Source organism: Galeopterus variegatus, unplaced genomic scaffold (genome assembly GCF_000696425.1).
Source record: "Galeopterus variegatus unplaced genomic scaffold, G_variegatus-3.0.2 Scaffold2654, whole genome shotgun sequence".
NCBI classification, from domain to species: Eukaryota; Metazoa; Chordata; class Mammalia; order Dermoptera; family Cynocephalidae; genus Galeopterus; species Galeopterus variegatus.
The window spans coordinates 78,356-90,764 of NW_007728765.1; the positions used below are offsets into that span (position 1 = coordinate 78,356).

At 35.0% G+C, this 12,409-nt stretch overlaps 1 protein-coding gene across 1 annotated transcript in view; it reads right to left on the minus strand.

The window, feature by feature from the left end:
- RALYL (RALY RNA binding protein-like) overlaps window positions 1-12,409 on the minus strand; it is a 198,437-nt gene that overhangs the window by 32,451 nt on the left and 153,577 nt on the right. The window contains exon 7 of the mRNA XM_008582509.1: window positions 2,854-3,023. Within this exon, the coding sequence (XP_008580731.1) occupies window positions 2,854-3,023 (170 nt within the window). The remainder of the gene's footprint in view (window positions 1-2,853; window positions 3,024-12,409) is intronic.

Consider the following 12,409-nt stretch of genomic DNA (forward strand, 5'->3'; position numbering starts at 1 on the left):
CTCCCTTCTTCCCTCCCTCCCTCCCTCCCTTCCTTCCTCTTTCTTTCTCTCTCTTTCTTTTCTCTCACTCTTTCTCTTTTCTTTCTCTCTCTCTCTCTTTCTTTTTCTCCAATATCTTCAACTCCCTTTATTTATTGTTTTTCTTCATTCTTATCTGACAAAAATCCAACTCTGAACCTGTTTCCTTTCTCCGTACTTTCACCAGGGCTGATGATAAAAGCCAATGGAGAAAATCCCATAGCCAGGCAGATTGATGTCTTCATAACAGTAGTTCTCAACCTGTGGTCCCCAGACTGGAAACATCAGCATGATTCAAATTCCTAGATCCCCATCAGCATACCGAATCAGAAATTCTCAGAATGGGATACAACAATTTGTGTTTTAACAAGTTCTCCAGGTAATTCTGATATATTTTAAAGTCTGCAAAATACAACTCTATTAATTCTTAATCTTTAGCCTCAACTGGCTACAAACACTGTCTATCTTTATGTTTTCCAAGTTAGTAATCTTCTATGTTTTCCATTTTAGCTTTTTCAAACCTTTTTCATAATCCTCAAATCTGTTATCCTGCCCACCCCCTCTCACTCTCAGCTGCATTGCCCTGTGACTTATCAGAGTTTGTGTTTCCACTCCCTCAAACTCTTGCCACCAAGTCCTCAGACTTACATCCATCAGTTGCAGTGGAAGCATTTTCCCTTCTAAGGCCAGTGCATATACCTGTGCTCTAGTCTCCTCTCTCCTCAGCATCGGAACTTTCCCTCTTTCTCTTCTCAAAGTTCTCTCTCTCTACCTGCATCCTTCACACATGATCATCACAATTTACATTCACACACTTGGGGATTTTGATTATAGATATGATGAAAAACACTGAAAGGGTTTTAGCAAGGAAGTGGCATTATCTAATGTATAGTTTATAAAGAATTTTATTCTCCTGTGGAGAATGGATTGCATGGGGCAAAGAGCTGAACTGAGAAAACCACTGTAGATGTCATCAAAGAATCTGAAAAGCAGGAATGGTGGCTTAGGTGGGGTGCTTGTGATGGAGGTGTATTTAGCTGTGGGCTACAATATGGAGGTAAAATTAACAGGGGCCGGAGTTGGGGTTAAAGATAATTTTAGTCTTTTGGTTTTAATAACCATGTGGAAGATGATGCTGTTCACCAGAATGAAGAAGACAGGGAAAAAATAAGATGGCTGGAAAAAAATCAAGAATGCTTCTGGCGATATTAAATTTCAGTTGTTTATTATAGATAGTCAGCTGAATAATTGAGTCTAGAGTTTCAGGAAGAGATCAGAAATAGGAATATAGATTTTGAAATCTTTGGCCTATAGATAATATTTAAAGCTCTGGTATTTGAAAAAGTCACCTTGGAAATGTGTAGAAGGAGAGGGTGGTCTATGACAAAGCCCTGAACTACTCCAGTATTTAAAATGAGTGTGGAGGAAAAGTTTCCAGCACAGGGAACTGAGAATGAGCAATTGGTAAGTTAGGAGAATTTCTCAGAAGAAGGGAGTGCTCAGCTATGGAAAATTCAGCTGGGAAGTAAAAGTAATGATGGAGAGGTAACCATTGAAAATGGTAACATGGAGGCCTCCAAAGAGCTAGACAAGAGAAGTCCCAGTGGAATGTTGACAAGGGAAGTCTGATTAGAATGAGTTGAGGAAATCATGCTGTTAAATTCAAGCCCTGCCTAAGGAGGAGCAGAGAAACTTGTTTGTCCTCCATTATAGTCCTTTACAATAGATTCCTGAAATCAATATAATTCTTAAAACAGGTATTTAAGTCACTCAAACTGATAAAGACTTTTGTAGAAAATAGGGGTGATTGTTAAAAGCTCATGTTTGAAAAATTTAAATGAAGGTGCCATGAAATTTAAAGAACTAGAATATTAAAAGTCAATATAGAATTTTGTAAAATTAAGCTGTCTTTGAAACTATTGCTAAAGTGGTTACCATGCCAAAACAACAGCCTCAATGACCATGGCAAAGTTAGTTAAGTAATAATAAGTATTAAAACAAACTGGAGTTTGATATTACCTTGGATAAGCCAAGTTTAATATGATCAGTCCATAGATATTTGAGAGCTGGAAACACACACACATACTTGCCCTTGTATCATTTTTATTAGTCAAGTCCTTTGAGATAGTATATTTAATTTCATGGTTGATAACGTATGAGAAATAATATCCTCATCAGCATATATTTACCAAGTCCCTGGTGTGTTTATGCAGGAAAAGATGTCTGGAAATAGGCAGTGTAATGATTACAATATTAGGAAAGTAAAATGTAAAATATTAGGTCTTAGCTAAACTCCTAAATCATAAAAACTGATTAGCAACAAAGACATTGAAACTGGTGAGCTGGCCATAAACCAATGGCTCATCTTCATGAGCAGCCGGTAAAAAGGACTGTTGTCCATGCGACTAGTATAGATAATTATCATCAGTGAATGAAACCAATAAATAAGAGAGGGAGCCATGTATCTTTCAGTAAATGGCCATTTGTTACCAGGATACTATAATCATATGCAGTTCACTTGTAATTGCATAAATGCAAGACACCTTTCATGATGGAGCATTTGGGAAAGTTAATCTTTCATTCAGGACTTTAGGTATGCATAATCTCACATATAATATTTCTGTTGTTCATTCATTTATGCCCTCATATTTTCAGTTAGCAAAAAGTATTGAGCACTTATTATGTGCAAAGCACTATATTGGAGTTCCCTTAAATATATGCATAGAAGAAAGAAATAAGCCCCAAATGATTCAATCCTTATTTTAGAGTGGATGAATTGCTGACATGCTAGTGCTGTTACCCAAAGGGTATGGACACCAAATGTTTAGTTCCTACCAGCTCATGACCCCCATCTTCATCGAAGTCCTCTATCGCATCAGTCATCTCTTCTCCATCCGCATCTGGCCCTCCTTCAGCAGGCTCTTCTGTAGAGTGGTCTGCATTCTCTGACACACATTCGTCTTGGATCAGCTCTATACTCGCTTCCAATTGCTTCTTCTGAGCTTCTGGGGGGGAAAAAGCAAATGACTACTACCTTGGGTTGCTCATGAGCCATTTGGATAAACCATGAAAAACCAGTCAATGAAAGGGTAAGCTCTGTGTACTGTTACAGGTGTGTAGAAGATAGGAATAGTATGTTTTCAGTTGAATTTATTCAATCATGTAAATTAGGTACATATAACTATGTGCACTTACATGTAAGCATATTCATTTTTAATGGAATTAGCAAAAAATTAGGGAATCCAGCTGGTAGTAGTACATACATAAACAAAGGCTTACTTAAACATATTGATCTTTCTGGCTATTTTATTTTATACATAGTTCTTTCTAATAAGGATGTTCTCTCTGAGGGAAAAATAGAACAAAAACAAAGGGCAAAATTCAGATATAACAAATTGTTCACTCAGGAAGGAGGATGGAGAAAGTTCATTGACAAATTCAAATCTACGTGAAAAAGACAAAAAAAAAAAAAAAAACTCACTGAAGAAAAAGTACAAAAGTAGATGTTGCCTTTCAGGCATGTCTATGTGAATGATCCTTTGAAATTTTAAAGTTTAAATTTTGTTGGCAGATGTGGTTAACTGCAATGGTTATGAACATAAATTCTGGTCTCAGACAAGCTGGGTTCAAAGTCAAGCTCCATCCTTCATCATTTAGTACCTTTGTGATACTGTGCAAAGTTGAGATGATAAACCTTCCTTGTGCCTCAGTTTTCTCATCAGTAGAATTAGGAGAACTATTTTCTAAACTTTCCAGCTTTAGAATAGTAAATCAAAATGTTAACATAGTGACTTGCAAATAATAAGTGCTCAACAATTAAGCTACACTCTACCTTAATAGAATTCCCTCTAGTTGGCAGGATCTGTGCATTCCATTTACAGAAATCTCCCAAATGGAAATTATGCTGATAGCACAATAATTATTTCCCCTAATGGTTGGTTTTCATCTCCTGTGAGACCATCAAGAAGCACCGGGATATTCAATAAATGAGATCATTTTATGTTCTTCCTTTTCTAACTTATTCCCATGTGTTCATGACTATCTCAAAGGCAGGGTAGTTTTCACTGATTGTGACTATTTTCATTTTATCCAATGATTATGCCATCATTTGTTTTGAATTTTAAAATATGTTACACTTTGAGCTTATTTGTTGCTATTTTTTGGCAATTATGATTGTTTATAGAGCTAAAAGAGGTTTGGGTATTCATTCCTGGTCTTTTTTATCATGTGAGTTAAAAGGAAAATAAACATTGATATATACATTTTGACTGTGCACAAAACTTTTCAAACATAACTAATATGTAAATCAATAAACTGGTAAAAATACGAGGTAAAAATAAGCAGATATCCTTTCCTATGAATTGTTTAAAATTGTAATAATAATTGCTTCTATAACTAAATGTATACCTATGTGTTCTTTCATTTTAATTCTACAATTAATAAAGTTTACTGAAAATAAGACAGATGTATAGAGGACAGGATTCTAGTTCCAGCTTCATTACTTACCCGTGGAATTATACACACTAGGTTTGAGTCTAAGTTTTGGCCCCTTGGTCAGGTCATTTAAAGAAATTAAATCATTCTTTCCCCATCTATATAAAAGCATTCATAGTAATACCTACCTCTGGGTTTGCTGTGAAGATTAACAGAGCTTTATATTTGGAAATGTTTTCTAAAGCATGATGTACTACACAAGTGTATTATTACACATACAAAGGAGGTGGTATGTTCTTTATTGTGAATATGTTGAAATAAGAACGACACTACTTTGCATGTATAGACACAAGCTATATATTTTTCTATCAGCTTATTAACTTCAAATTTCTCCACATAACAACATAACTAATGCAGTGAGTATGCGAAGTCTGCTTTTAACACTATAGTTTTATCTTCATATACATGTACATGTTTTCTGATGGAAGTAAGTTTGGCAGCATAAATTCTCCGTTTCTCTGATATCTATATTACTTTTAGCATAGAAAATCCTATGATGAATACAAAGTGGTTATTGTAAAACTTAACCGCGATTTTTTTTTTCTAAATCTAGAAAATTATATCTAAATTAAGCAGGGAAAAGTGAGTTAAAGAAAAAAAATTGCTTTAATCTAGGATTAAAAGGCCAACAAACTAGGCAAGGGAGACAGACCAAAAACACCCTGTTTGCCTGTTATTGAAAATTTCTAGGTTTTATTGATATCATCTTCCTTCCATGTGTCATTGCTCTCTACAATTCTGGACCTTTAACCTAGCCTAACCCACACACCTATGCCCAGCGTGCACTGAGAGAAAGCTGTGATGCGCAGACTGGTTTGAGCACTGAAAAGTTCTGAATCCTCTGACGTTAATCACATCTCTTGTTCTGCTCTGTTGCCTCTACCGTCGCCAATCCTTTGGACGACATTCACAAGGGATTTGACTACTCTGATTTCGGCCTTCCACTTTTCCTCCTAACAGTTGTTTTTGTACTTATCATCTGATCCCCTCACTTCTTGGCACTCTAGATCACTAAGCTGCTGTTCATAATGCCCTGGCTTTCAAGCCGTGGTGCTGGCACCTCAAAACAGAGAGAGAAGTGGAGGTGTGAGATAGTTATTATTCTGTATAGTGAAAAATGCCCTGAATCTGTTAACCTTTCTTAAAGCCAGACTTTCTCAATTTTCAGTCATTATATTTATCCTTTCATTACAACACATACATGGACTTTTGCTTAAGATTGACATTATACTGGAAATTCATTTGGTCTGGCATATCCCTTTCTTCTTTAAGATTCTAGAAATATTTGTTCTCGGAGAACTTTCATTTTTTGATGTTGAAAGTAATGTTCATTTTTTTTCCTCTCTAGAAAACCTCTGGCAAAGGAAGAATAGCACATTTTCAAAGATCCCCTGGAGGACCAGACTTTAAAGATGCATAGTCCTCATCTGGCTTTATGTATCAATTTGTTTCAGTTACCTTTGGGATGCGAACTGACTTTCCTAATCTTCCTGGCTCCTCCTTTGATCAATCAAAGTCCTGATCAAATGCTGTCTTATAGTTAGTTCTACTGTTTTCTTATCCTTTTCTCATTAGTGTTTAAGCCTCCTGGAAATTTTTGCTTTTGCCTCACAGGGTCATTGTCACACTCAAAGAGGATAATATAGATGTTGATCTTTTGTAAACTCAGTACAAGTCAGTTATCAAGAAAAATTTTTATGTGCTCTGTACCCCTCACGGAATGCCTTGCACATGGAAGAGATAATATAAGCTATTAAAAGGACGAAGGATTTGGGATCCACACTTCTGCTAGTTATTAATCTTATTAACTGTGGTTTTCTTCTCTAAAAGGAGCACAAAAGTAACATCTAATTCAGAGAGTTGTTGTGTGTTCAAATGAGGAAAACATGTGGATGCATTTTTTTTTAAACTGCAAAGACCATACAAACATGTCAATCCAAAAAGGCTCAAAGTTGAATTGAATCGAATCTATGCTGATGACTTGATTGCTATAGACAAATTTTCCATGTCAAAATTATTCATCACTACTAATCCTTAAGAATCATGCATTAGAAAGATTATTTTTGATTTTGGCTTTGGCATAGCCTTTTTATTTCTATGTTTAGACAGACACATATATTAAGTTACTCCTTTTTTTTTGTATTAACATACAACATGCATGTAATTTCTCTGGTGGTGTATTTCAAAGTCAGTGATGTATTAATACAGTTGAATACAAAAAAAAAAGCCATCAGTTATCCTCATTCATTAAATCATTAACTTGAAACCTAAACACTTAGAAGACTTTACCTGGGTTAAGAAAAAAAAAAAAAGCTTTAATTATAATGGTAGTTGATTCATAGGAGTTTAACAGAAATACAATCAGCCTGTGTTTTAGACATAGTCAGCATAGATTTTGTCATCATCACAATTGGAAATATTACAATCACTAAACAATGGTAGATTCCATGAATAAAATCACACATGACAGCACATCTTGTTTATTAAACTGTTGGTTCACAGTTTGCACTTTTGATCCAGTAATTATCTTGTTGAAATAGTAAAGCACAAAGCAACTTGTTCTATTTTTTTAATGAATAATCATCTAATTTTATTTCTCTTAGAAATGAATAATACCATTTAGTTTATTCTTAACTTCATAATAATCTCTTTATCTGCATAATTCTTTTCCTACTTATCACTTTTATTTTTTATTGTGAATGTGAGTGTGTGAGTGTATGTGTACATTTGTGTGTGTGCATTTATATCTCTGCCACTAAAGCTTCTTTGGGGCAGAAACATTTTTATTCTTCTTTGTATCCATGTTGATTAACTCAGACTTACACACAAATTAAATGTTTGCTGAATATATGCATGAATTGTCACGGAATCAAATAGTAAGTATAAATGCCTGCGTGTTAAATTCTTTTCAGAGAGCCACAGTGACAGTTGAATTTGGCACCATGGTAGCAAAAATACAAATCCAAAAAAGTTGGAAGACACCTCCTTGCCACATTCTACATGACAGCCCCTCATCATAAAGTCAAAGTGAAATGTGGGATCTGAGATTTTCTTAGAAGAAAATTTTATTGACAAATCTTCAAGAGAAAAATAAAATGTTAAGCCTTTAAGTGCTTATGAGAGGAGGGTTGCATTTGAACATTTGCATCTTTTGGAGTCTTTGTTGGCTTTGTTAGGTCAGAGTGATGGGTGATCACAGCATTTGTTTTGTGAGCAGAGAAGTGAGATAGTGTTAGTTATTTTCTTAAAGAGTTGATTAGGAAACAAAAGCCAGCAGCTTATGCCTACAATATATCTCTAATACTACATAATTATGGATTACAACAGAACAAAAGGTTTGTATTGGCTGCATGTGAGCGCTTATGAAGTGCTGACGGTGTAACATCCATTAACTTTTGCCTTTATACAATGTAGGCTTTAAGGTGCCCATGGTCACACAGAAATAAGCGCCAAGAGTTGGAATTCCAATTTAAGGATTTCTGACTCCATAGGCTGGGCTGTTTTCTAATATATCTCTAGGAAAAAACGCCCAATTTGACACACCAGAAGAATGCATTGAATCTTTTCAATAAGTAGACAGTTTTAAGTTCAAGAATGAAGAAGTCTGTCTGGTTAGGAGGCACATGCTCTATCTAAACAAAGACTATCAAAAGAAAAGAAATGCAAATGAAAGATATTTCTGTTTAAGGGAAAATACCGAAGAATTTAAAAAGCCATGAAAGGGAAGAATTTGATATTAAGTTTCAGTCCTCATATTCAAACATTTTTTTCTGCATATCTCATTTCCACTTCAAAAGCAGTATATGGTTCAGAAAACAAGTTAGAATTGTTGAGATTTATGTTCTAAGTATTTTTATTAAATTGAGCTTGCTGCATAGCTATTATCATTAATATAACTCTGAAAATTGGTTGAGTTGGCAATTAAGATTTTTGACATGCTGGCTTAATTGCTAGATAATTGCTAGCTGAATTGTACTTAGCAGATGGTTGAAAAGAATGTTGATACAAACAGTAACATTATTCTTTACAGCCAAGCTAGTATCCTGGAATCACTGTTTTCGTACAACAGTATAAACAGTATTTTTAAAAAATTCTGTTACAACACTTGCATATAATATGAGTTTAAAATAATGACTCCAATAAATGCCATTTAGAAAGAGCAACTTCTTATGGATGGTATTACTAACAACCACATACATGAATGGCAGGAAAGTGATATAGAATGAATGTTTTTAGATTAAAATATCAATTGCATAAGTACATTCTAGAGAAAAATGACCTCAAAGTTGTTCACATAAAGCAACATGGATTGTTAAGGTGACCAAAATTTCAATATAAATCATTTAAAAAATTACTGAGGTATTGTGTTTATTTGTCTCACAGTAATTTTAAGAGAAAGATGTATTGTTTTCCTTATTTCGTAAATTTTATAAAGACTTTTCTAAATTTCATGCAGCTAGTAAACTGAACTAGATCTTTAGTGGGATGTGAACCTAGTCTTGTTCTGTTACTGTCTGAGGCCTTAGATGTTTTAGTAATACAAATCTTTTTGCCATAAGGAAGGTGAATTGGAGAGGAAACAAACTAGAAGCGGGGAGACCAGTTAAAAGGTGATGCTTAGAGGGATAAAAATGTCCTAATTGATTTGTGGTGATGCTTTTACCACTCAGTCAAATTATGAAGTCACTGAATTATACTCTTAAAAGAAGTAAATTGTATTCTCGATAAAATAAACCTTGCTAAAGTTCTTAAAAAGATAAGGTGAGCATAACAGCTGTGGGAAATGATGATGGTTTGGGTATTGGCAGTAGCCTTGGGGCAAATAGAGAGATGGGGGTGGAGTGAAAGGATATCAAAGGTAAGACTTGGCAGTACTGGTTAAAGGGGAATAGAAGGTAATGTTGAGGTTGGCAATTTGATTGACAGGATTTATGTTATAATGATGTAAGAGAGAAAGGAACAGAGAAGAGTATACCTAGATGAGAAAGTGAGTGAAAGAGTTTGATTTCAAAAGTTGGCGATTAAGTTATTATCCAGGTGGCTTTAATGTTCCCCTCAGCTTGAGTAAACTTTAGATAAGCTTCTTCCTGACTATAGGTCCCAGACCTCCCTTTTCTCAGACCATTTACTTTAGAAAACTTGGAACTGTAAGTTCTTTCTCTGTCCATTTGAGATGCAAATCTTCTACAACCTAGGCATGTTTTTCTTAAGAATTAGAATCCATCCCTTTGACATGTAATCATCGAGAAAGATAGGCTGTTGTCTCTGTTTCTGTGGGAGAGTAAGAGCCTAACTTCCGTAAGAGCCAATTAGCAAACATAGATTGCCAAATCTTATTGACCAGCTTCTCTCCTTACATCTTCCAATACTTTTAAATTAGCTCACTCTAGCTTTTAAAAATTCTCCTGCCTTTACTTTTAGCAGAGTTGAGTTTAATCTCCATCTCCTGTTGCAATAGTCTTGACCCCTATTGTGATAGTCTTAAATAAAGTCTTCCTTGCTATTTTTAATGTGTCCAGTGCAATTTTGCTTTTACAGTTGTCTGAGGGATAGCCACAAAGACATCTCCAGTAAGCAGTTGGAACACCTTTGATCCAGTTGCTAAAGACAACTCAATCTCTTTCTTCTTTAAAAACATTTAATTTTTATAGTCAAATATTTCTACAAGGCTTGTTATGAAAAACAGCAGTGCCCTCATATCTCTAAATAACATGTTTATACTGCTACTTCTTGATCAGTTTTATGAAATATCTGTTCACATTATCTTAGGAAGCTGAGGATTCAGTTATTGGTTATACAATCCCCACTCACTTTCCATCTGTCTAGAGAGTAGTGTAGTAAATTGGACTAGATCAATTTTCAGTTTTTACATAATTTTAACTATATAAATACTTTGTGCAGCTAAGCTGTTAATATAGAATGAATAATTTTTCTTTACTGAACAGTATCTTATTTTCTTTAGAATTAAATATTGCCTTGGGTTTTTTAATTAGCTCTCTATGTACTTCTCTCTACGAACTTATGCAAATTTACCCTCCTTCAAGGAAGTGTACAAATCTCATCTCAACCAATTCACTTCCCCATCTATTAGCTATTCTATCAATTTCGTTGTCTTAAGAAAGGTCTTTTCTGGAGCCTTCGAACAGTTCTGATCTGGATTCATTTCTTACCAGGTCTCCTTTACCTCCAGCCTTTTGGATGATTCTCTTTGCCTCTCACCCTTGGATTTCCTGCTTTAGGAAAGCTATGTTTTCCTCCTTCTTACTATTTTGTTTTGGTGAAGTACATTTTCTAGTACTTTTTTGGAAAGAGTGCATTAAAATAATTAATTGGGAGGTCATTAGGCTGAAATGGCTCCAGCACCTTGGGTTCCTGTGTAAGTAACTGAAACCCTACTCAGTGAATGGACATAACCTAGAAAAGCTCAATCTGAAGCTTAACCAATCAGAGCTGCCCACCAACCTCTAAGTAGAGACTTTACCAATCAGAAACTGTCAACTAATCTCTAACAAGGGACTTTCTCAGAAACTGCCAACTAATTTCTAAAAGGATTTTTCACTTCAACCCATCAAATATGTTCTTTGTCTAGCTTCTGAGAGCACCTATAAATGTTTCTCTCGTTTTGCTCCCTTGGTGGAACACTACCCACCCTCAGTACAGTGCTGCCCTATTCATGAATTGGTGAATGCTCAGATAAACTAAAAATTTTAATGTGTCTAACTTGATCTTTTAATAGGTGATTTGAAGGAAAATATTTTTGATATCTTGTATATCTGAAAAAATCTTTACCTTCACATTTAATAGTTTGAGTATTAACCTTCCCTTAGAAATTTCAAGACATATTTTCTTTGTCTTCTAGCTTTCAGTGTTGCTGTTGAGAGGCCCAATGGCTTTCTGATTCTTTTTTTTTTTTTAAATAAAAACTATTTTTTCTCTCTTTTCATCTCTGTCTGTCACTGGATGCTTATAGGATCTTCTCTTTGGCCCCATCTTCTGAAATACTACAGTGGCATGCTGTGATGTGCATCAGCTCTCATGCCGTACTCTGGGTGCTAGGTGGATCTTTTTAATCTGGTTAACTATGTCGTTTAGTTTGGTATTATTTTTTTCCTGAAAAAATTTCTTCGGGATAATCCTACCCCTTTTTCTTTGTGGAACCCTGTTACTCAGATATTTATCCTGTAATTTTCATATCCTTCCCCTCCTATTTTCCATCCTTATTTTCTTGAAGAATTTCTCTAATTTTGTCTTCCAGCCCTTGTATTGAGTTTTTTATTTGTGCTATTAATTTCTAAAAGCTCTTTTGTCTGCCCTCTGAATACACAGTTTTATAGTTTTTGTTTTTATTTTATGAATACAGTGAATTATTTTATCTCTTTGAGAGTGTTATCAGTAGTGTTTTTGTTTGGTTGGTTTTTCTTTTTTCTTTTTGAAGTTTTATTCTTCCTGTAAAATCTCTATTTCCTCTGATTTCTTTTCATTCTTTGGTACTTGCTTTTTATGTTAAATGTTTTCTCTTATCCAATGATTCTTTTTTGTTCGTATTAACATTAGGGCATAAAAAATTGATTGGCAACTTTGTAAGTGTAGAGGGACATGGTTTCTGTAGTGTGGTCTGGTTGACCATTTCCTTGGGGGACCCCATGTCAGCATCTTTAAATCTTTCTTCTTAGGCTACTCATGTTCCCAGATGAAGACTCTTCTAGTATCCTGCCACTGTTGTGGCAGTCGAGGGGGAGGAGAACAGTAACTGTGTAAACCTTCACCTCTCTCCCTGCTCTCAAGTGCTCTCAAATTTTCCTGTGTATACCAGCCCTAAGACTCACTGTTTTAACTTTTCTATAGGAAATTTCTCCAGCCTTCTGTCAAAGTAGAGTAGGGACAGTTGGGAATGTGA